This window comes from Apis laboriosa, unplaced genomic scaffold (assembly GCF_014066325.1).
Source record: "Apis laboriosa isolate Shangri-la unplaced genomic scaffold, ASM1406632v1 scaffold26_cov146, whole genome shotgun sequence".
Classification (NCBI taxonomy): Eukaryota; Metazoa; Arthropoda; class Insecta; order Hymenoptera; family Apidae; genus Apis; species Apis laboriosa.
In genome coordinates, this window is record NW_025222592.1 from 773,258 (window position 1) to 800,716 (window position 27,459).

The 27,459-nt window shown below is 20.1% G+C and overlaps 4 protein-coding genes across 7 annotated transcripts in view; 1 reads left to right on the forward strand and 3 right to left on the reverse strand.

The window, feature by feature from the left end:
- Positions 1-11,674, reverse strand: part of LOC122713772 (PH and SEC7 domain-containing protein) — a 138,045-nt gene extending 126,371 nt beyond the window's left edge. For all 3 annotated transcript variants that reach the window (XM_043934525.1, XM_043934530.1, XM_043934523.1), the window contains exon 1: positions 11,077-11,674. In XM_043934525.1, the coding sequence (XP_043790460.1) occupies positions 11,077-11,211 (135 nt within the window). In that variant the 5' untranslated portion in view covers positions 11,212-11,674. The remainder of the gene's footprint in view (positions 1-11,076) is intronic.
- Positions 11,675-12,354: 680 nt separating this feature from the next.
- LOC122713869 (CDGSH iron-sulfur domain-containing protein 2 homolog) lies at positions 12,355-13,619 on the forward strand. The gene is made up of 4 exons (XM_043934678.1): positions 12,355-12,451; positions 12,623-12,714; positions 12,983-13,099; positions 13,357-13,619. The coding sequence occupies exons 1-4, from the start codon at positions 12,355-12,357 to the stop codon at positions 13,444-13,446; spliced, it is 396 nt and encodes a 131-aa protein (XP_043790613.1). The 3' UTR covers positions 13,447-13,619.
- Positions 13,620-14,474: 855 nt separating this feature from the next.
- LOC122713879 (probable basic-leucine zipper transcription factor S) lies at positions 14,475-19,186 on the reverse strand. Its single transcript, XM_043934689.1, has 9 exons — positions 18,992-19,186; positions 17,559-17,599; positions 16,287-16,450; positions 15,802-15,933; positions 15,438-15,632; positions 15,269-15,340; positions 14,886-15,132; positions 14,732-14,804; positions 14,475-14,659 (listed from the first exon to the last, which is right to left on the reverse strand). Exons 3-9 carry the CDS (start codon positions 16,327-16,329, stop codon positions 14,654-14,656), a joined length of 768 nt encoding a protein of 255 aa, XP_043790624.1. The 5' UTR covers positions 16,330-16,450; positions 17,559-17,599; positions 18,992-19,186; the 3' UTR covers positions 14,475-14,653.
- Positions 19,187-24,582: 5,396 nt separating this feature from the next.
- On the reverse strand, positions 24,583-26,951 carry LOC122713813 (STAM-binding protein). Of its 2 annotated transcripts, none has more exons than XM_043934592.1 (8): positions 26,639-26,951; positions 26,450-26,548; positions 26,061-26,282; positions 25,799-25,975; positions 25,420-25,717; positions 25,196-25,308; positions 25,014-25,111; positions 24,583-24,952 (listed from the first exon to the last, which is right to left on the reverse strand). In XM_043934592.1, the coding sequence occupies exons 1-7, from the start codon at positions 26,779-26,781 to the stop codon at positions 25,030-25,032; spliced, it is 1,134 nt and encodes a 377-aa protein (XP_043790527.1). In that variant the 5' UTR covers positions 26,782-26,951; the 3' UTR covers positions 24,583-24,952; positions 25,014-25,029. The 2 variants fall into 2 exon arrangements, with proteins under 2 accessions (XP_043790527.1, XP_043790526.1); XM_043934591.1 differs by having other exon boundaries at positions 24,587-24,952; positions 25,014-25,116.
- Between the last annotated feature and the right edge of the window lie 508 nt (positions 26,952-27,459).

Consider the following 27,459-nt stretch of genomic DNA (forward strand, 5'->3'; position numbering starts at 1 on the left):
TCTTAAATTTCGGAAATCTATTTAAAATCTCAAACGGAATTGTTATATTCTCTTATAAATTTTTCTAAAATTTATTTTAAGCGTATTTCACATTAAAATCAGTTTTAATTAATTTTATTATTAAATATTTTTCGATATTAAAATATATAATTTAAACAAATATTTAAAAAAAAACTAATACAAAATATTCAATTGGGAAATCTATATTACTTTATTTAAGTAATCAAAAAATTATATAAAAATTATTTAAAAAAAAAATTTTTATTGAATTTATGTAAATATTTTTATTGATTTTTGACTGACTAATTTCTTAATTTTATTCTAAAGATTCTTGAGTGCAAAAAAATGAATCAAATTGAAAGTTGAAATAACAAAAATGAATCAAATTAAATCGTTAATATTTTATCAACTTTACAACTATGGTGAATAATATATGAATAATATCACGAATTTGAATAATAAAATTTTTATGGAGGTCGCAAAATTATTTTTTAAATCATTATTTTTATTTTAATTACATTACTTTATTTTATTAATAGTATATTACTAATATTATAAATAATTAAAAAATATAATTATAAATAATAGCGAAAGATAAGTATCAAAAATTTTGTCATTATCATCAATTGTGACAAGAATTAGATATTGATAAAATAAAAATTGTAATGAAATTATGATTATTATCATAATATAGTTATAACATTTAAAAAATTGCGTTTAAATTGATAAAATTATTTATGATATTAATGGTTAAATCCTATTTTAATCTCAATTAGATCTCAAATATCTTTCTCAATTAGTTTAATCGCAATTGATTAAAAATTCAATTATAATCGTTAATCATTAATTTTATTTAACACTATTATTGTTGAATATATTATGTGAATAAATATATTAAATATATAGCTGAAAGTTGGAATTTAATATATAAATTCTATTTATTTACATCATTTCATTTATACAAGATGTCCCATTTAAAATGAATGCAATTATGTTTTAAGCTTCTTGTTATTAAAAAAAAATATTTCAATAATGATCTTTATTTTTTTTAATAGAATTATATGTTTTTATTCATACAGATATATAATTATATAAATAATTCATTGATTTAAATATATTAGTTTTCCAAGATCATTCAGAATTATTTATTTTCGTTCAGAACTTATTTTCGAATATTCCCAAGATTTTATTTATTAGAATATTTCATTGATTTGATCGTAAATATGATTTAAAATTTTATTTTGAATATAATTTTAAATTACACTAATGATATAATCATAATCAGATCTTTGATAATATGTAGATATAATATGTATTTTTTATAAGCATGGAATTTCATAGAAGAAGTTTCATAAAAGATTAAATTTATGAAAGAAATATTCCTATCCATAATAATATGAAAAATCATAAAAAATGATTACTAATAAATTATTTCTACAATATTAAAAATGTAAGATATCTTTTAAAGATAAAATCAATGCATTGATTGGAATCATCATTTCGAATACCAATTGAAAAATAATTTCTAGATGAAGATAAATTTTGAAGGATAACTTTACAAAATAAATAACTTTGAATAACTTTAGAACATTAATATATTTAGATAAATTCATCATGAAAATGGTTACATTTATCTAAACATATATAATACTAAACTTATTAGACTAAAATAATTTTTATGCAAATTTAAATTTTTATAAACATGACTAAATATAACTTAAATAGAAATTCGCTTCATTCTTCAAAATAATAATAATACATGTTATATTTTGGATATTTTATGTCTTTTTATATGTCATGTACATTTGGTGAATTTTTGAACATTCAAATTTTATATAAATGCACAAATATTCGCAATTTATTTATTATAAAATTGTTTCCGAATATTATGATATTTGATAAATTATTACCTTTTTTTAAAGAAAAAAGTTTTGTGGAATTTTTTTACAAAAATGTGAAGTTTTATTATAGTATATAAGTTCTATTATATAAACATACTTATCCTCTAATATTCAGATTGATAAAAAGAACATATATATTAAAGTAAAGAAAAATAATTAAGTTCATTAAATTAAAATTACATTTTAAAATACAAATTTATTTTTTATTTTTTATTTTTCTTATTTTATTAAATTTAATTATTCTATTCTATATCAGAAGATTATTATAAAAAAAATTTGGTATTCAAAAAAGATTGGGAAATACTGTCGTAGAAAATAAAATCGTGAAGATAGTATATACCTTGACACGAGGGTCTACATGCAATATCCCACTTTCGATCGTGATCGATTTAGATCGAATTACCCCTTGGAAATTCAGCGGAAATTAATACGTCAGATAAGTGCACGATGTAAGATATAAGTTTCGATCGTAACGTCGATCCGATATTGCAGAAGCTGCGGATAAATAACTACGGCTTCTCAAATTCGATTTTACCAGTTCTCTGGCACAATATCTATAGATATATAGAAAAGGTTTGAATTCGATCTTTGATCTACTATATTTATTCCTACAAATCAACGTGTTGTTGTTTTACATAAACAATATATATGATATAATAATAAAGTCAATAATAATATCATTACTCCACGTAGGATCCAATTGAAAAAATGAAGATTTTATTATAAATGACTTATAATGTTTTATAAATATATTTTTAAGAAATACAAAAATTTAGAGATTTAGTGTTTTTACTTAGAAATTAAAATATCTTTTTGGAGAATTAAGATTAAGTAATTATAGAAGTAGATATTTTTTTTAAAAAATTAGATTTTAGAAATATTTTTAAAAAAATATTATAATTTAAAAAATTCAGGTTTTAAAATCTTTTTTTTCTAATTTTATAAAATTTAAAAATATTTTTATAGGAAATTAATATTGATTAGTAAAAAATTTAACTATTTTCTTAAGTGATCAGATTTAGAAATATTTTTATGGAAATTGAAAAACCGAATATTTAAATATTTTTAAGAAATAATATTTTGAGAAGTTGAATATATTTGTTTAGATAACATTTAAATATTTTTTTTTAATAATTAAATTTTCAGAATTTAATAATAATAAGTGAAGGATCAATAAAATAAATTTAAATTTTATATTTTATAGATTTAAAAAGTCAGATTTTAAAATTTATACATTTAAAAATTTACTTAAAATGATCGTTTAAATATATAAAATATACTTAAAATCTAATTATATTTTAATAACTAAATTATTATTATTTAGGAAAAAAAATATAAATAATAACAAAATATAATTTCATATTTCATAAAAATATAATATAGATACATATATCAAAAAAAAATTATGCTATTAATCATACAAATCAATAATTAAATATATTACGTATATTTAATCATTAAATATACATGTACAACAAATCTTCGAATGTTCCTACATCATCAATCGCTATTCCGATCCACAAGATTACCGAGACACGCTCAAGAACCCTAATTACATAAACCAGGGAAGGTCATTCATCTTCTAGCTATCAAGGCGATCAATCGATAAATTCGAGAAATTCGACAACGACGTGTACGCGCGTCAGACTAATTGTTCAGGTTCGCGTGCACTTCTATCAAGAAACTTCAACTTCTTTTGTCGTATATATTATCACGCAACCATTGCATAATACTATTCTAACAGTGAATTATAATTCAAACGAGATACGATATAGTAAGATTGTAAAATCCGTTAGTAGTTTGGCTATAATTATGTCACAGAAAAATTCAAAGATATTATATATATATATATATATATATATATAAACACAATAATCGAAATCTCAATTATGATTATACGATATAGATAAAACGAAAAAAATTAAAATTGTATAATTATTTAAAAAAAAAAACTGCTAATCTACTAAATAAAAAGTAATTTCTGTGAAAATTATAATATATTCTAGATTAATATATATATATATATATATATATATATCATATATTTTATGAATCAAAAAAAAAATTTTCATTTCAGATATTATAATCTTTGCAAAGATATCAATCAGCAACATTCTAATAGAAAAGATTTCTAATATAAAGATTTAAGATCTAATATAAGTTTATTATTTTATGACATTTTTTTGTAATCATTTGAAGTAACGAAATAATTTTCCACATAACTGCACATATGTATATGTTTATAATAGAAGAAATATAAAATAATAGTGCGATAAGAAATAATAGATAAAAGTGTCTTTGATGTATTTTCATAAAAAAAAAGAAGCATAAAAAGAAAAATTTTATAAGTCAGCATATTTTGCATGCAGTTCACATGCGATGTATCATGAAAATGAAAAGAAAACAAAATCATAATGAAAACTATTGCTGCCGGAATAGTTTCCTCAATGAGTTATCAAATCACATTACTTTGCCAAATCGCCAATATTAGCTGCATTTCCAATATTTTACTTTAAAAAAATTGTAAAAAAAAAAATCTAGAAGTTACATAGATCATCAGGTACATCAATTTAAAAAAATCTTAATTTTTCATTTAGTAATTATCTTATAAAAAAAATTTTTATATAAAATCTTATATAAGTTTTAAAAAATTTTTTAAATGAGATTTCGGAGATTTAAAAATATTTTTGTAGAGAAATAACATTGAATAGTTGAAGATTTACATAAATATTTTTCAGATATTACAGATATTTTCCATATTGGAATACTTGGAAATGATATTAATAAAATTTATATTAATAATAGTACATTTCTATATACAATATATAAAATCCAATTTATATTTCTCAGTTATTTTTCTCAAATTATTATATCTCTCAAATGTATCTATTATCCAACGCTAATTTACTAATAGAATTAAACTATCAAGATTACTAAAAAAAAAAATTGAGATCAAAAAAAACTCAGTTCTATGAATAAACAAAGTTCGTTTTCGTTTTAACGAGCACATTTGCGATTACGTATATCTTATCACGTGGGTACATATATACGTTGTTTAATTACTAAAAAAAATAGGTCGAAATTAATTTTATAGCTAAAAGGAAGAAGAAAGTTGATCAGAAGCATGCAGAGAGAGAAAAATATGCTTATGCATATTTGTCATAAAATAATAAATGTACATTGAAATGGACTCATATTAGTTTGTTAATGTATTTCGTGAAAACATGATTTTATAGAGATTGATAAAAAAAATTCGGCAACACTTGAAGAATTACCGTTGTTGCTTGGAATTTTTATTTTAACTGGTTTATGATAAATCTGGTAATTTTTGATTGATCGAGTGGATTGAAGATTGTTTTAAGATACTAGATTAATTATTCGAATTTATGTTTATATCTGAAAACAATGCAGGAATAAAAAATAAAATCCGTATGTATCTAAAAGATAAATGATATTTATTTCTTTTTTTAATTAAAATGTGAAAAAGTTTTTAATTTTATTTTTCATGGTTGTATTATTAATTGTATTGTTGAAACAATATAAATCTTCTATTTTATTGATAAAATTAAAAATTATTTTATCAATAAATTTATTTTAAAAATAATATTGATTACAAAATATTATATTTATTTTATGATTTTGAATAAATTTTTCTCTCATTAAATAAAAATATGTTTATGATAAAAGAAATATAAAATAATAGTGCGATAAGAAATAATAAATAAACAAGTATCTTTGATGTATTTTCATAAAAAAAAGAAGCATAAAAAGAAAAATTTTATAAATCACAAGCATATTTTGCATACAGTTCACATGCGATATATCATGAAAATGAAAAGAAAATAAAATATAAGTCTAAAAAAATATAAATCTTGTTTCATTAATGAAGTTAAAAATTAAAATTTATATTTAAATATAATTTTAATTATAATTTATAATATGTGATTTATAATAAGTTTTTTATTACTAAATAAAATATTTAAAAATTCTTTTCTTATTAATGAATTTAAAGTCTATAATTTATATTTATTTTAATTTTATACTCAACTAATTCTAAATTTTTTCTTATTAAATGAAATATAGATTTGTTTTGGTGAAATTGAAATTTGTGTAAAGAATTTTATCTTCTTTGAATTTTCTAATTAATTTATATTTTTTTTATTTTCTGAAATGAAATATAAAATTTTATTTATGTTTATAAAATATAGTAAGTATATACTGATTTTTGAAAATTTTCTCTGATTTTAATGAAGAAAAATTAAAATTACTGAAAAATTGTAGACATTAATAAAATTTATAATTTTATGTGAATTGATTAATTGAATATCTAAAATTCTTAACACAGAAATCATTCATATTCAAAATGTGTTAAAAACTTACATTATTTCAATAAAAAATAGCGATAAGTACCTTTAAACAATAGCCATCGAATTTATTGAATCATTAGTTGTTAGTATTTAAAAATATAGAGTTAGTATTAAAAAAAATAATTTTTTTTAATTGATTTTCAATTTTTTTCATTTCTGAATAACAAAAAAAAAAAAGAAATATTAAATAAAACATATACTGAAGTTTCTAGAAAGTAAAAAGAAAAAGAAATTCTTCTCTTCAAGAAATATCAATAAATATTAATATCTATAGAAAATAAAAATTAAAATTGATTATAATATAAAAAATTATTTAATAATTAATTTAAAAATTTCTATTAATAAAGTATATAAATAACGAAATTAAAATTTTACGTAATACTGAAATTTTTTAAACTTTTTAAAATTCAATATATTAAAAAAAAAATTAACATGAATAAAATAAATTCAAAATTAATGGAAGAAATGCAGCATATTTAAAATATCTGTTTCTTTAAGATAAATAAAAAATTACAGAAGATGAAAATGAATAATATAGGAAAACTATAATATAATATAATATAATAAAATAAAATAATAAAATAAAATAATAAATATAATATAATATAATAAACTTTTATATATCAAATAATAATATCTGAAACTTTGATCTATCTTAATTGAAAAATTAAGTAATAATTTTGTTACAATATACATAATTTAAAATAGCAGTATTCCAATTTTTATTTTATAGTATTAAAAAAATAATAATGTTAAAATTATTTTTTTTTATAATCTAATCAGATAAAATAAAAAATCAGTATAAAAATAATCATCTTAAATAAATATTAATTTTAAGTCTTGAAATTTATATACAATAATCAGAAGTAACTTTGGAAATCTTAAATTGCATATTCATACTATTGCATTTCCATATCATATTTGATACATGAAACAATTTGTATCCATTGTATTCACTTTTCTTATTTTTATTTATTAATTAATTAATAATTCACATTGTGAGAAGAGATACATAATAATCTTTTTAATAAATTTTATATAGAATATTTCAAATTACATTCATCTTCAATATTCCGAATTAACATATTAAATATAATATTAAAATCTAAAATTTTATATAATATTTCATAATCTTAAAATAATTACAAAATTAATATGAAATCATAAAATTAATGTATAAGCGAATTGATTAAATAAATTATTTTAAAGTTGTTTTAATATCGTTAACTATGATTGCAACGATTGAATACTTACTGGAAAATTTTAAAAAATTAAAATTCAATTCTTTTTTTATTTGAGTATTGCTATATATATACATTGGAAATATCAAAATTATCTACAAATGTTAGTTAATTAATTCAATTATTTACGATATTATAAATTAAGTAATACTAAAATTAATATTAAATTTTTTAAATACTTTGATATTCCAAATTATTGTATATATATAACATTTTCTTTCCTTGTAAAAATATTTATATTTAATATTTCATATATTTCAATATTTTTTAAATATTTAATACTTCATTATTTCTTTGCATTTTATTTGCATTTTTTTTCTTCATCAAGTTTAATATTGCAGTTATTAATTCCTATATAAAAATAATAACCGGTACAATATGTTAAGCGTGAAATTTGTCAATGACTTATTAAATGGCAACTGTCCTAACCTTGTTCTGATGTTGTTTTCTACAAGAAAACAATTTTACAAATACTATCGCATACAGTTTCGAGAAATATTAAATATATATGCTTTTTGTAATAATTAAACAATGAATCTTGTGATTTAATTTGCTTCCGAGATTCACGACGGTATTTATGACAGTATATTTTAATTAAAAACAAATAATTCAATTCGTCAATTTCGTTTTTACATTCTCACTATGCCCGACGAAATAAATCCGATAAAATATTTCCAACTTTCTGCAGAAAAAATACCAATATGAATTAAGAAATCATTAAAATGATGATGGCAAATCCAATTTTTATTTTGTTTTATATAAATAATATTATATATATAAATAATATTGTTAGTATTTTATACTAATATGAAAATATTTATTTTTTTCTTCTATGAAAAATATCCATTGGTAACAGTCCAGTAACAATAATGAATGATAATAATAACAATAATGAATGATATTTATTTATTTTTTTTAAATGATTTTATTTCTAATTCTGACTTTTACGAATTATTTCTAATTCTGACTTTTACGAATTTATATTCTTTCATATATTTGTATTTCGTATCGAAGTAAAAAATATTTTCATATCTCCATAATAAGTAATGTTATCTAACCTATTTTAAGTTGCAATTCATCATTGCCATATTTATATAAAGAATTTTTTTAAAAAGATATCCAAAGTCCATCATACTTATGAAAAGTATAACACATATTTATAATATATATTACTATAATCTAGAATTAATATCATAAATATAGTAATAATCACATGAATAATATATATATTTTAGTTACATCACTTTACTTAATAGAACTTTAAAAATTCCAAAAAAAAAAAAAAAATGGAAAAAAGGAAAAAAGGAAAAAGGAATAATATATACATATAGTAACATTCCAATCACGCGTAATGACTACTCTTTTGTTATACGCATTCTTCTTGCGAATGACAGTTATGCGGAATACAAAAAGTTATGCGCATGCGCGCTCTGCTCTTTTTGAGACATTCGCTTTGATTGCTTGAATGTACCACACGTAGAAATATACATATGCACTCATATAAAACTAATCTATAAATGTCTATTCATAAAATTAAAAAAGAAGGAAATAATTCAATTTTTGAAGAAATTTGTTAAAATTTCAAGAAAATGTTTCACATTGACTTGTTTCATAATTAAAAAAAAAATACATCATTTATAATAATCATTAAATTTGTTTTTTATGGTTCTTTTTATTTACGATATTACATACGATATTACAACCGCCATTATGGTTTATGAATTCGTTGTGAAATCCACATAATGATGGTTAATCTTTTCTTAATCTAATTTTGTATCTGCTATTCAAAATTCACATCTTTCACCAATGTTGGTAAACCAAACGAAGCAATCGATCTATTTTATGTTAAAATCAAAAAATAAAAAAAGGAAAAATAAAAAAAGAAGAGAGAAAGAATAAAATTCGATTTATAAAAAAATATGAGATACTACGAAAAAAATTATTAATCGTAAAAAAATATATAATGACATATTTGAAATATGCAAATTAGTTAATAATTTGAAATCAATCTATAATACTATTTGATTTGAATTTTTTATTAAAAAATTTGATTATGTATTATTTATAAAAATAATATATTTCCTTTAATGTTAATATTGACATTTTTATAATAAAGATATGATAAATTACTGAAATATTCAAAATTTAAAAAATAAAAAATAAAATATATATAATAAATATAAATAAAAAATATTGGAAAATTAAACATGATGCTATAAATTGATGCTATAATTTACTATCTATATAAAATAAGTTAATTTCGTTATAGCGATTATAATATTAACTGAAAATATTTCAGATTATTTGAAAATATGAGAAATCATTTAAAAAACGATATCAAATAAAGTTCACAGGAATAAATAAAAGACCCATTTTTCTTGATTTAAATTTTCCGATTCATATAATCATCGAGAAGAAATACCTTCCCCAGGAAACAGAAAAGAGAAAAAGAAAAATAAAGATAGATGTAAAGAGAAGGGAAAAAGGAAAGGAGAAAGAGCATACGAACAGAGGGACCGACCGACAGGCTGGAATGTGGCCGTTAAACCGATCCCACCCAACCAATCAGCATCCCCGCACCATCCATGGGTGTAATATACATATATTAACTAAAATATGAAATATAATATTATTTTTTTCGACTAAATTCGATTAAAATTATCAACGATAATTTTCCTATTATTTATGAATTTTATAAAATCTTTCAAGATTTTTATTTTTTATTTTTAAAATTAATATCGCTACAAGAGATTTTAGGAAACCGATACAAAATAATAATAATTTTTTAATAATAATATAATCTTATTTAAATTTATGTTAATATTATCATAATTTTTAATTATAGAATAAAAGGGAAAAGAATTCGAATTTCATATATTTATATCGTTGCAAAGAGATTTGCAATATTTCAAATAAAATAAAAAAAATAAAAATGCACAAAATGAAAGAGCATATGACATTTAATTTTATATAAATCATACTGCAAATAAATAATATATATATATATATACATATATTTTCCGAATCAGTATAATATTCGCATCTCCATTTCGCTTTGCTAAAACAAAGCTCTATCGCTTTATCTCATTCTATCTCATAGGATATAGCTTACACGCATATATAAATATTGTTTTCAGAAATGATGTCAACTTCTCTTACCTCAGTTTACTATAACTTTCCAATCCTGAACGATATTATATCAATCTTAAGATTGTTCCTGATAGAGAACATAAGATATTTAATAAATGTTTCATATGTTACAATCTAATACAAAAAGCATTAGCAATACGATTTATAAAATGTGAAAATAAAAAATAATCAAAGATCAAGAAACAGACAGGGCGACAGAGGGTGCTCGCGATAATAACATGGGTCGATATACACCGGGCGTTATTTTGAGGAGCCTTCTTCGCAGGATTTTCGATAAGCACGTAATATGTGTATAAGGACTTGGGGTTGTTCTTTCCCTAATTCCATCTTTAAATGTTTTCAAACTTCTCTCTCTATTTGTGATACGCAATAAACAATCACAAATATATAGAAAATACGATCGAAGCAAATACTTACCTTGCCGCTCTTTGCTGCCGGCGAATTCTCAACGATGTCGTAGATGACGTGCGGCAAACCCGCGGTACCAAGGAGTGAAAACCCGAATCCGGACGAGTCGCCGCGGTTCAGGGTGACCACTAGCTCCTCAGCCATGTTTCGAGCACATTGATCACCTCACTGTCATTTGACGCACATTCACGAAACCCGCACACCATACACAAGGATTATCCGGCGACCCGTGTTTATTCGTCTTTTTCTCTCTCTCTCCTTTTTCCGTATGTCACTAGTTACGTTCTTATGTGCTTTTGCTGTAGCACACGCACATACATGCACACACAAGAAGAAGCAAAAGCCTCCTTCGCGAACACTTCACACTGCACCGCGCGATAGAACCGCGCTCTATCTCTTTCTTTTCTTCTCGTCTTTCCTCTCTTTTTGCCGATTTACGAACCTTCTATTACCCACTGTACATCAATGATGAACTATAACAATAATATCGGAACGATACGTAGAAACGCCACTCCTGCGCTTTTCGTGATACCGCCTCGAAAACGCGCGCACTTCGTACCTGTGCCTGCGCGAACCGCGACGGCGTCGCGATAACCGACCACATATCCTTACGGACAACGTAACCACCTCCACTCTGCCCGGCGAACGCCTCGCGACTGGATGGCGCCACTTACAAGGCATCTCACAAACCCCACCGGTCCTTCACCTCTCTCACTACGTTAATCAAAATTTACCGGCAATAATAGAATTGAAAATATATGTAAGTATTTATATATATTTTTTATTTAAAAAATATACATATAATATGAATACTTTTTATTGTATTATTTTATAATAATATATTTTATAATAATTTTAAAAATTAAATAAATTTAAAAAAATTTTTTTAAATTTTTATAGATTTAAAGAGTTTATGATCTAATATGTACACAATGCGATGTATTATTATATATATTATAATTAAAAATAATTAAATAGAAATAATTAAATAGAAATAAAAGTGATAGATATTGAAGAATCAGATATAGAAAAATATAGTATTACATTTAAGTATTTCAAATTTTAAATAATTTGTTATTTTATTTAATATTATAATAATTTTATATAGATAAAGTATTTAAAAATGTAATATATTATATATTGTATTTAAAATATATTATATAAATGTATATAAAAGTATTTTTAATTTACATATTTATCTTTGTAAATTTGAAAAAAATAATCATCGTTCAAATACAAAGCACAAGTAGCATTTGAAATTGTAAATTGACTATAGTAGTAGCAATCATGATGCCAATAGCACATCTTGTTAAGGTAACTCTTCCAAATTATTTAGCTGGATTACCTATTCCAGATTCTATAGGAGGATGGTTTCGACTTGGAAGTAAGAAATTAAGTAATATAATTATAATATATTTAATAATTTAGTAGAATCATATTGAATATTTTTTAGAAATAAATTTTAATCATGACATTGGAAATTACTACTGTACCACTTTTTCTATATCAATTTTATAAGTATGAGTTTATGAATTTTTTTTTCATTTTCATTTAGTACGAGATTGGATTACCTTAATTCCACCTACCGCATTAGTAGCAGGTATTGGTTACATGTCATATAAAGCATTTTGTCCATTAGCTAGACCAGTAAGTATAATATACTTGTCTATTATTATTATAGAATATCAAGGACATCATGATTAAATATTAGCTTATATTTTATTCTTTTTTGATTATGTAATAATATTGCTTCAGATATTTATATTTTCATTTCTATTTTCTTTATATATAAATGTTATTATCTTTTGTATGAATCCATAAATTTATATTTACAATATACATAATTTACAAAGAATTTCTTGTATTGAATAATTATTTAATTATGTCATCTATCTTTTATCTATATACATTACAGCCATGTGGACTTGTGAATCTCAATGTAAAAAAAGATGTAAATAAAGTAGTAGATTCAATTGATATAGAAGATATTACTGAAAAAGCTGCATTTTGTCGTTGCTGGAGATCTAAAAATGTAAGTTTATATATTTTTTATAAGAATTCTTATTTATTAAGTTTTTGTATTTGATTTATTTGAATTAATTATATTTCAAATATTCAAAAATAATTTTATGAGTCATATAAATAGATATTATGTAATTATATGATTTATTTATATATGAATTATATGCATATAAAAAATATTAATATATGCATATAAAAATATTAATTTAATAAAATTTAACAGATAAAAATTGTGATTAATATTTATAATAATTTTTATTATATCAGTGGCCATACTGTGATGGTGCTCACGGACATCATAATCAAGAAATGAATGATAATGTGGGTCCTCTTGTAATTACAAGAAAGAAAGATTAATGTGTGCCAATCCATACATAAATGTTATTGTATGTATTCTCAATCTGATTAATAACAAGAAAAAAACTATTTCTGCAAACAAAAATGTAGGTGTCTTATAAAAAAATGCATTAAATATTGTAGATAAATATTCAAAATGAATAAAAGAATAATGTTAAGTACAAGATGCAAAATACGCATTTGTTACTTGTTATTAATTTATAAATAAATATTTATTCTTATAAATGTAACTTAAGTCATATATGATTATATAATTATGAGTATATTAATATATTTTTTAAATATATTTAAGAAAGATTTAAAAGTCAAAATAAATAAAAATATATAAAATGTATATATATAAAAATATATAAAATGTCAATTGAAATTTATTTATTATATGTAAATAAATTTATAAATAATTGAAATTTGTATTAAATGAAGTGAAAGACAAGTCAGATAATAGAGATATCTCATTTTACTCTCATTTCATTTTAATTTTTAATTCAAATCTAAATTATTTATAACTTATAAATAAGTTGACATTCTCTTATATTAATTTTAGTGTTTATTTTGATTTTTAGAACCACTCTCCAAAAATATCCAATAAATGTAATAAAGTTATTGCATTGTTTTATATAGATAAATATTATATTATTTTATTTTAATTAAATTGTTTAAAAATAAAAATATTATTAAAAAAATAATTCACTAATTGATTAAAATATTTATATAATAAAAATATTTATATTATATTATATTATATTATACATCCATCTTATACAATATAAAAACAAATGGAAAAATGATAACAATATCTTATAAAGATTTAATTTATTACATTTTTAACAACTTTAAATATTGTAAAAAGATGAAGATTATTGGTTACATTAATTTAAAAAAAATTGGTAGATATTATTCTAATATCTTTAATTTTTTTATAAAACATTTAATTGATACTTATAATATTATATTATTTAACAAAACATTATTTTAATTTCTATAGGACAAAGAAAAAACGATCAACGAATTGAAAAAATAGATTCATAATATATATAAAACATTTATATTAAGAAATATACAATATTATCCAAATATATTTGGTGTCTTGACTGTTTGACAATGTCTAGTATCACAGATCAATAAATCTTCATAGTTCTATTATCAGCCTTAGCTATGAATTATTATTATTATTTTTTCTTCTCTACAAACTATTACATTTGTTAAATCACAGCTATAACATAAAATAAAAAACATAAAATGAAATTATTATATATTTAATCTATTAAATATTTATTTAACATACCTCAAAATGTCGCAAATCATTAGTATCAAATTCTAATTCATTAACAAGTAATTCCCGATGTCCATATCGATATCTAAAATATATAAATATTAAATAAAATAATTTATAGTATTAATATATATATAATAAAAACAATAATAAATTTTATACTTACTCAATATATCGCCTCCAAACGATCATACCAATATATACCAATGCAATTGCTACAGCAAAACTGATTGCGGTAACTAACGCTATAATTCCTGAAGACATATGTTTGTTTGTATGATTGACAGATTTTATAGCCTCAACAATATCTTCGGAGCCTATATTTGCAACAACTTTATCTACTAGCAATGGCGATATAAAATCAGTCGATGCTTCATTAGTATTAGTAATATGTTTTAAATCTGTACTTGTGTCTATTATAATAAAATATATATTCTATTTAAAATAATGCTTAAAATAAATAATTGCAATTAATTTTTAATTATGTAATACTATATGATTGCATTATTTTTACAAAATAATTTATTGCGATAAAATATATTTTTATACCTGAATTATTATTATTTATGGAGTGATGTGTTTCATTAATGTTCGTAATATCCGCAGTTGTTATCATAGATTCTTATAAAAAAAATATAAATAATATATAATACAAATAATATAAATCGTTTTTTAACTTTGTAATTTTATTTAAATTTCATATAATTATAATAAAAACCTGTAAAATTTAATAATTGAATGTTGTCATCTTCATCGTCATCATGTGGTGTCGCATTATAATTAGGCATGTCATGTTGTTCTTTTGTAGAAGTAGAATTTTGTATTTCATTTTTTATTTTTTTTATTTCAATCGTGTTTACAACTGTATTGATTGAATTTTTTAATATAAAGTTATTGTTTTCGTTTATTTTTTCTATATAAAAAATAAAATATAATAAAAATCTCTTTAAAATAAAAATAATAAAATATTCATAAATATAGCAATAATTTATTTATCATTAAGTGTAAATTATATAAGAATATTGATCCTACATATTTTAATCAAATTGCGAAAAATTATTAAGAAAGTTATTTCTACTTACCCTTTTTATTTTCTATAGTCTTCATTGAAGATTTAATCGTTTTATTTAAAATATTAGTCATTTTGTTTAAGTTTATTGCAATATTCATATTATTTTCTTGTTCATCTTGTGGAAGTGAAGACACTTTACCAACTAATAATAATAAATCATAAAAATAATCACTCTTAATTCTATTATAAAAGTATATATATAAAGAAAAATTAAGAACATGTAAATATTTATCAATTACACATTTTTAACATTGTTTTAACATTTTTAACATTTCAAACATTGTTTTACGTAAAACTAAAAATATTATATTTCTGATTTTAAAAATAAAAAAAGTTTATATATTTTTATTTTTACATTATTTGATAAATCTATTGTTAATTCGATTATTTAAAATATTGAAAAGATCACTATCTGTAGCTAGAGTATCACATTTAAACAAATGTTTCATTTAATCATTGATATATCATAAAAATATCATAGTACTTCAATCTTACCAAACAAAATCATCAAAACAAAGGTTACCGACAACTGAAACATTTTTTTCTTTGTCCTGCTATTTCTACTTTTTGTCTTTCGAATTCTAAACTGTTGCGTTTTTGCACACACTTTCTTAACTATTATTGCTTCCCAAGTCTTAATTTCTATGACAGAATCGAATCTGAAATCAAATTGATTACAATTATCAATTTTAGAACCCCACCATTTACTATTATATATTTTATCTGTTATCTTAGATAAACTAGACAAACAAATATATTTTTAATTGTACGATAGCATTTTAATAGTATTAATAGTGACTTCAATATTTTGATTAAATATATCTAATTAATTAATTAATTAAATAAATAATAAGATAAATAAATAATCAATATCAATTTCTAAATATTTCTATTAAATGTGATTATTTCGATTATAAAAAAAATTAATTACATAGTAATTGTAAATTATAATTTTAAATATTTTGTGTGTGTGTATGTGTGTGTGTGTATTTGGCATATTTTAAATATATTTATATTAGAATAGTTTTTTTTTATGTTTATATTTATTTATAGTTTTCTTTTAAAATTTTTTTTTAAATCTAAAAATATAATCAATTTTAAAAATAAATATAAAATAAAATACAAAATAAATATTAAATTTAATAATAATGTTTCAAAATATATTTCTTTTTATATAATATAAATCTTATCTTAATATTTCGAATTCGAAATATGTGTATATAATAAATAAAATAAGTTTTAAATTTTTAAAAATATAATTAAAATTCATTAATTTACTTACTTAAGAATAAGTGATTTTTCAATGTAATCAGAAATTTTTTATTAAATATTTATATGATTTAATAATATATAACAATTAATGACTTATGATAATATAATTGATAATAACAATATTTAAAACAAAACTATGAATTTTATATGAATTATATATTTTTGTAAGCCAAAAATTTGTGTTAAAAAAAAATTTTTTATTTGTTATTATATCTCTATCTCTATCTATCTTTTATTTTTTATTTGTCTTATATATCTCTATCAGACTAATTCTTTAATTATCTATATCAAATTTTATAATTATCTATAAGGTAACGCCATCTATAAATATATTTTTATATGAATATTTTTGTTTCAAAGTAGCATATCTTGTAAATATTATATTTTTAAGAAACATAAAAAAGAAAAAATTTAAATAATAAAATTTAACAAAAATAGATTTGACCGCTCAGTTCCCGTTTGTAAGATTACTACTATATCAATTGAGTTACTTACCTGCTATTAATTTTTTTTCTCCTTGAACTTCAGAGTATTTGCTATCCATGAATAAATAAAAAAAAATCAATTATTATTTATACTTATATATAAATAATTTACAACATGATGTATACTTCTCATAATACAATATTTATTACCTATATTTTAATAATAATATTTGAAAAATTTATTTAAAGAAATTAATAAAATAAACTTTATTTCATTTGATTAATATGATTAATATGATTTATATAATTAACTAACCATTCATAATAATATTTATAATACGTATTTATATTTATATATTTTATTTTTCATGTAAGAAAAATGTTACAATGTTAAAGAAAATCGCTATATTATTTATATAATGTCAATACATCAATGAATATTTACTTTTACTTTATGTTCATACATTACTCCATTGTATTTTTTAAGAATAAAAAAATCTTATATATGTATATTAAAAAGATTGTCATTAAAATATGTCATTAAAAATAAAAACCAAAAAATATGACGCTACATTACAAAAATATAGTAACAAAATCAGTATGCTGTATGCGCAAGAAATCTGTTGATTCAAATTCTCTTCCATAACATATTATTATATCAAAAATATAGAAGTTTTTTTTAACAGAGATTATTTCTCAGAAATAAATTTCCTTCGCTAGCTTTATGAATTACTGAAATTCTTATCTTATTACGCATAATGGTATATTACGCATAATAGAATATATTGAAAAGAAAATAAGAAATATTTTTAAATGATTTACAATTTTTTGATTATTTATAAAATTAAAATTAAAATGCAGTATTTTCTTAGAAATTATTTATAAATGAAGAAATTTATAGAATTAGTGATTCACAAAAAGTATAATATGAATTTTAATAATTTCTGAATATATATAAATATAATGAAAAACTATTAACTATAAATATTTGATAAATATTTAATAAGAAAAATAGAAAAAATATTCATTTCAAAATAACAAAAATAATTTATTATTATTTGTTTAGTCTTTGATCTGTTTTTTATTCTATATTTATTTCTTTTTATTATTTATATATTAGTATATATTATATTAATATATTATTATTATATATTAGCATATTTTATATTAATAAAAAAAATAAATAAAAAAATAATTATAATTACATGCAGAATTATTTGATAATGATGTCGATAATTACAGTGTCCAATTAGTATGTTATTTTTTTTATTACATGTTAAATAATCAAAGCAATAGAATATAATTGTTAGTCACGTATTTTGAATATATCATTTTATGATGAAACGTTTATATTTCACAATCATAATCATTTTATTAATTTTGATGAAATAAAACACAGAAATTACAATCATAAAAAATTCTGATCGATAAAATAATCCATATATAACGATATATTAATTTATTTTTCAATATATAATATACTATTTAAAAATTCATACCTACATCGAATGTGAAAGTAGAATGTTCCACTTTTTCTCTATTTGTAGTCGTTTAGTGAAGAATCGTTATGCATTTAAGAGAGAATCGGGAAATAAGGGCAAACGATAAAACTCGAAGAATAATCATCGTATAATTTGTTATAGATTCACAATTCGATGATTATACCGATAATTTATGTAATTGCAACATCCCAACAATTGTTATTTCTTTTAAGATAGAAGAAAAAAATATACACAAATTATTTCACTTGTTATTCATTTTTGAATTCTCAATTATGTTTTATACATTATTTTAATAAACTGCTAAAATCTTAACATATTACATTTCTTTAATATGTATTAATTTTTAAAGAATTAACACTTTTTGATCGATTAATTGAGCACCAGCAATTATTATCATTTTATTATCAAAAAAAAAAAATGATCATAATAGATAAGTATCTAATCTTAAAATGCTTGAAATTTTTAAAAATGAATTTAAAAAATAAACAAATTTTAAATATCACTATAATTACAACAAAATTATTTATGTTATATTATTTATATTATGTTCACAATAGAAATATTTATACTATAATCACCTTAATTGTATTTGAAGTATATTTTTAATAATAAAATAAAAATAAAATACATGATAAATAAATTTTGAAATATTTTAATTTATTGATTTACACATATTTATATTACTTTAAAACATTATTTTATTCCATATTGTTTAATGCATTAATAATTTTAAATTTAAATTAAAATTTCTGCATAAATTAACTTCCACTACACTGTTGAGTTGTTCTTTCCCTTGAAAGAAACTGCATACTACTGTACGTTCTATGCGACTGGAGAAGTAGGTATAGTAAGTATAACAGTGACAGCATAATAGCAACCAAAGAGAGGGCTAAAATAATGTAAAGCAAAAAAAAATAAAATAGTAGTATCAATAATATCTATTTATCAGTTATTTTAAAAAGTTATTATTTGTGTATTATAAATGTAGTCTTAAAAAATAAGAAATTTTAATATAACCATTTGAAATTATTTACTAAAGTAGGTTAGGATTAAAATTATAAAGGACAATTTTGCATCAACAATAGTGACATCTTTTTGAATTTTTTTTAGCTTATTTTCGACTTAACTATTTTGAGTTTGCATTGAGTTTAAATTAAATATTAATTGAGTTAAGATAAAAAGCAAATATATAAACATAAAAAAATATAAAATATAAAATTTATTTTGACAATTTACGATATTTTATTAAATTTATCATATATATATATATATATATATATATAATTTATCATAAATAATATAATTGCCTAATAAAATTGATGATGCAAATATATATTACTGATCACCAAAATTCGAAATCTACTCAAACTATTCGGATAAGCCAAATTGATTATTTAAATTATTTATAAATAATTCACTTATAAATTTATGCATATATATATATATATATNATTATTTTGAAGAACAAATTTTTTCCTTTTTAAGGATTATATTCTAATAATAAATATTTCGGTTTAGATTTATTTAGGTTCTTTGCTCTGTTTTTATCTATAATTGCAAATTGATTCTAAATAGTCAATAATTTTAATATATTATATAATAATTTATTAATGTATTGTTAATATAATTTTGAAAATTTCAACTATCTAATTTAACTATTTTAATTATGCTACTTTAAAACATTATTTATAATAAAAAATATAAAATATTAAATTATACATGTATAGAATATAACAAAAAAAATTTCGAAAATCTCAGACATTGTACAGTTACTCAAACTTCATTATATCGACCTGTGTATTCTTTTATATAACTTGCACTCATTATTATAATATTTATTATATACAGATTATAAATATATCTGTCATTTTTCCAACTTTTAAGTTTATCGCATTATTTGAGAATTTTTATTATATAATAATTGAATTCTCAATGAATATTAGCTATTATTAGATAATTATATATTAATTTCTAACATTAATTTCTAACAATTAAAATATATTAGCTTCTCATATTCGTGAAATAGTTTTACGTATATTGAAATTTTCACTATTCAATTTGTATCTAATCAATATTCGACAATAACAAGAAGATTAAAAACAGAAGAAATATACGTATCATAATATTTTACTTACTTATTTTATACATTATTAAATAAATTTGAAAGGTAAGCAGCTATTGCATATTTGTTTATATTTTTTTTTCGTTTATATGTTGATAATGTTGAAAATATGTTTATATGTTGATTATATGTTCATATGTTGATAAATCTTTTCTTGCTGAAAGATTTTTCCAACTAAGCGATTTTTAAGAAAAATAAATGATTCAAAATAAAGTGATCATGCATTTATTAAATTATCAATTAAATTAATCTTTAAAAGAAATCTTCAAATCTTAAAATTTATTTTCTTAATCTTTTGAATAATTGAAGAATTATTTATATATATAGTGATTAACTATATTGTTTCGTAAAATAGCGGCAATTTTGTAAGATATGTGTGCAATTATCATAAAGCAAATTATATATGCATATAAATCTAAATATAAATAATTTCAACTAATTTCTTAATTTTTTTTAATTTAAAAACTTATATTAAATTGAAATTTTATAGAAAATTCGTAAACTATTTCTATGTTCCTATTAATAGACTTATGTTATTGTCAAACAATAAATAAATAAGTTCATTTTCAAAAATAATACAATGAAATAGTATTATCTGAAATAGTAATTATCTGAAAATGAGGTTATATAAAATGAGGTATGGTTATATTGTTTAATTTTCCAACAATTTCATAATATATTATTAAATGAAATAGTTTTGTAAGAATGAGTTGGATTCATTTTAACACTATTATGCTATATATAAAAATATATAATATTCCATTTCATCTTGAAATCTCTCATATTTTTTTACCGGTAAAAAAAATATTTATATTATGAATCTTTTCATTTTTATTTGAATATTTTTTTTATATCTCTTAATTATTTTCGAAATTTGATTGTATCTATATAAAACAGAATTTATAAGAAAAATAATTATCGAATAGTAATCAATATTTTTAATATAGAATATATTATATTTATTTTATTTATATTAAATATTACGATATTATAATTTTTTTAAAAGAAAATTTAAAATATATATATTGAAATTAAATGTACTTAGTTTATTTTTTTGAACGTTATATCTAAAATTATAAATGATTTCATGGATTGAATTATGAGATTTTTTATTCTAAACATGTGATGGATAAGATTGAGAATGCAAAATAAAAATAAATGTTTGTGGTTTATTTCGCTTCTCAAAAGGAAATTGCGTTTTTCTTATTACTGAGAGTAATTTTTTTAGCTTTTATTTTTAAATTTTTATTTATTTTATAATTATTCTCAGATTATAGAAATATTAAATTTCAATACATAGTTATTATATACTTAATATTTATATGCATAATCAAACAAAAATAGTTTATCATTATATTAATGTATATATTTTTAATTAGATATACAATTATAAAATACAATATTAAATATTAAATATATATATATATATATATATATATATAAAGATTAAATATCAATGATTAATGTTTTTTAAAATTTTGTATTTAGAAAAAATCAATCTGCTATTTAATAATTTTTCATTTTATTTTTTAAAAATTATACAAAAATAACTACATATTTAATATTTCTGCATAATTAATAATAATGTTATAAATATTTCAACAATGCTATCAAGAAAATATTTTAAAATGAAAGTTACATTATTTATTATCTTATAACACAAATAAAATATAAGATTTTACATTTTGTCCATACAATTTTGATAAATATTTTCAAAAATAACTTATAATTATTATTGAATATTATTAATATTCCAAATAAATTTTATTATTGAATAAATATTTTAACATTATATTAATATATCAATAAATGCTAAAAAATGATCAAGAAATAGTACAAAGAACTAAAATTTTCATAAATAAAGAAGCATGCATAAAAAGAATATGCGTTTATATCAGGTCTGTAAACGTTAAAATGAAGAATATATAAGCTATATAAAAATAGATTGACTCTGCCGTCGATAAAACCTGTAAAGCGCGAAACCCTTCAATATAAGTAATTCGATATACATGAGGAGAGGTGAATGAAAAGAAGTATTAGTATATCTACAATGGATTCTCACGAGATATTAGTATATATCTACAATGAATTCTCACGAGGTATTGGTATATACCTATAATGGATTCTCATTTAGAATCCTGATTATGAATAATTTTCTTTTATTTTTTCTTTCTATAGTAAATAATTTCGTTTTATTATATTCTCAACAATAAATAATTGTTTTCAGTAGATGTTTTTAATGCACGTAAAAAGTATAGACGAATTATAAGGCTTGATAAAAATTTATTTTATTGTTAAGAAATCTGATTATAATAAAGAATAAAAAATAATATATTTATTATATTATTTTATTTATATTTATATTATTAATTTATAATTTATTTTTTTCTTGCGAAATATATACATTTTTTATTAACATTTAATTATTTATTATAATTATAATATTTGAATGTGTATGTAGTAATCATAAATATTTTTTGGTACGAACATAGGCCAGTGTTATAAATTATCTTCTATAATTAGAATTAATTCTTTTAATTAGCATTTACGTCCCTCAATGTATAGCACGTGTTTGATCACGATTTGGCAATTTAAATATTTATAAACTGAATAATTACATTTAATAAGGAATGAATAATTATTTATATACAAAATATTGTATATTTATGAGAAAGTAAATAGTACAGTCTCATAAACAGTATGTAAATATGTAATTTAACCTTTAAGTACACAAAAATTATCTCAGGTACCTACTAGTACAAACCTTTTATATCAATATTTAACACAATATCTATTAGAACTGTACAATTTTTAAATACAGCATTCTAATAGAATACATACAAAGAAGCATCACACAAAATTGGTATATTGATTTCAAAGTATCAATATATTTCATAATAAGCCATGTATTAAATTATGACTAGTACAGTATGTCAATGCATTTATTGATTTTTCGATTACGATTTTACGTAATGATACGATTCCATTGATTCATTTGATCATAATTAATGTTATTTGACAATGTCGTACAGTATCTACAATTATTAAACGCGGAACATACTTCATATGATTAGCATGAGGTTATGAACACCATTATTTTTCCATGAAAGGCACGTAAACTTATACACAGATTTTGCGCACCATTAATATTTATAAAAATTTTTGTTGTACATTTATTTTCTGGCGCATAGTGTAACATATTACCTGATCAATAAATATAAATAGTATGAAAAAGTAATAGAAGCACATTTATATCTCGTTATTATAAATATTCTATTTTCATATAAATTATATATGTAAACAAATTTTTTATTTTCATTACAAGAGGTTGAAAATTTTCAATGCTCATGAAATGAAAATTTTAATACTATTATTTAATGATAATGTTTAGTTTCAGTCAAAATAATTTCTAGATATTAATTGTTTAAATCTCTTAAATTATATAAAAATTCTTCTTTTTAATCTACTATAATTTATCATTTAAATATTGCATTATATTAATTGCGATTAACTAATTTCATTCTACCGATTTTAAATGCATAATTTTACTTTAAATATATTAAAGATTTCTTTAAATACTTTATCATAAAAATATTGAAAGCTTTGCAACTGCTAAATCTTTATGCTATTTAAGCTAAAGTGTTTGCAATTTTTCACTTTTTTTACTTGATATAACGTATTTGATAATTAAATATACATATAACTTGTTTTACATTAATTGCACATTTTAAAGTATACACATGTGAAAATATGTGTATACATATCTAAAAGATGTCATTTTCTTCTTAAATCCACTACTTCTATAACTGCTGTTACGTCCAATTTACAATGTTTTGCTTTCTGAAAAAGAAATAGTTTTAAATGTGTATAATATTTATACAAATATATAATATATAATTACTGTATATAGTGGTGGATCAGTTGGATGTGGATGAAATCCAGTTTCTCTGCAATTTGCAATAAATTCTAATCCATATTCTGGAGTTAAAATGAAGAATCCTGTTCTAAAATAAAAAATTATTTTTGAATTAAGAAAAATTTATTCTTTTATTTTTTATATTTTTTTGAACCTGTTTTACTTACTCATCATATTTAGGAGCACAAACAATTGCAATTGCTTCAGCCATCATAAGTTGATATGCACAATGTGTATGAAGATCTACACTAGACAGAAATGCAGTCTGTGTAGGATGTGTCTGTGAAATATAATTATCTTTTCTATTTGGAATACAATTTATACAATAGACATATAATTTAGTTTTTAACTTAAATAATGATTTTAAATAATACAATTTAAAAATACATACATGTATCCAACCAAGAGTAATCAAATTATGTTGATCTTGATAATCAAATATATCTTCTTCATTATGTGTTACACAAGAATCTGGAGATCCAGTTTGTTCAGGAATTAATAAATGAGTAACTAGTAATCTATTTTTTTCTAATTTGCCTGCTAGTATACCACAAGTTTCTTTATTATTCATGGTATTAGTGAAAGCCAACATGAGAAAGTTATGCATTAATTTAGTTGGCAGTATTATATCTCTTAAAGTGAAAGTATCACAAAGCAAAGAAGGTTTTGTTGAGCGATCTATAATAGGTCTAGTAAAAAATATAAATTTATAACTTAATATTTTTTATAAATTGCTATAATTTAGTACTTTTTTTTTATATTATACTTACTTTTCTTTTGATGTTTGTGCAGTTATATCAATAGATGGAGTTACTATTGGTTTTGATAATATAGTGGGTATTTTTTTAGATTTGTCATCTTCAATGGTCACAGTTAAAGCAGCTTTTGCTGCTTTAACAGCTGCTAGTGCAGCTAATTTGTTCTTCCTTTCTTCTTCTTCCCTCAATCTAAACAAATATTATATGTACATAAATATTATGATATATATATATTATTTAAATATTATACAATTTCTAAAATATTATGAAATACTTTTCTAGTTCTTCTCGTTTTTGTCGTTCCTTTTCAATTTTTTCTCTTTCTTTTACATCTTCCATATATTTATTTAACTCTGTTTGATATTGTTCTAATAATTGTTTCTTTAACTCCTCAGCCTTGGGAAGTACTTTCCGTAATGTTTGTTGATTATGTTCCTTATCCTTTAATGGTACTGTATCAAATTGTGGATGATTTCTTATTTTTTCAACAAAAATTCTGTGATAATATATTTTTAAATATATTAATATATTTTAAATATTTTTAATGTTTTAAAATATAACAACTATATATAATTATATAATAATTATATATAATATTATATAAAATATAATAAATTATATATTGTATTATATGTTAAAACTATATATATGTATATATCTTACGTTATAAATTTGACATATAAAAAATATGCATATTCAAGATTATTATCTTTCATACACATATCTGCCATTCTAATCATTTCTACACCAGAACGGTAATATCTAAGAAAATTTAAATAAATTAAAATTAATAATATTAGATTTATTTAAATTCGTTTTTTAATATATGGTATATAGGATATATAATTTTACCTTTGTGGTGGAATGTTACGATCCATCTCCACAGTGGAAGCATAGTCAGAAAGAGATTTCAATCGTGCTCGTGGATCTGATATGCCAACATCCTTCCAAGGAGGATGTTTAGCATTTTTAATCTCTGACGTTTCCTTGTTCATTTAAAAATTTTAGGTTAGATTTAATGAATATATATTAATATTTTATTATATCTACAAAGATTTGTTATTAGTGAATCTTCTCAATTCTAAAATATACGTGAACATTTATCCCATTTTATTTCTAACAAAAATATAGTCAAATATAGTCAAAATAATAATCCAGTTGATAAAAAAATATGTGAAATTAATACCTACATATGTTATCAAATATTATCAATTGACAGTGTTACCAATAGAAAAATAAAAGATACTATATATTATTAATTTTTTTTTTTAGTAAAGGTATAATAATTGTATATTTTTAATGAAGATTTCATCATCATTATGAAAATTTTATAAATAATATATATAATTTATAATATTTATAATAGCGATGACATTTTAATAAATTCATAATTATTTATAATAATTATTTTATTTCATTGGCATATATAATTTATTTATCAAAATGTTATTAAGAAATGTATAAGATAAAATTTGATTGTTAATAACTTGTTATTTGTTATTATTATTTAATCATTTCATTTATTAGAATAATAACCTATACATATATTATGTTTGTTTTTATTTGCTAATTTTGTAAATAACTTATTAATTTTTAATTATTTTAATATCATAATATATATAAAAAATTATATATAAAAGACTATTTTAAAAATGAAAATTCATAAAATAAAA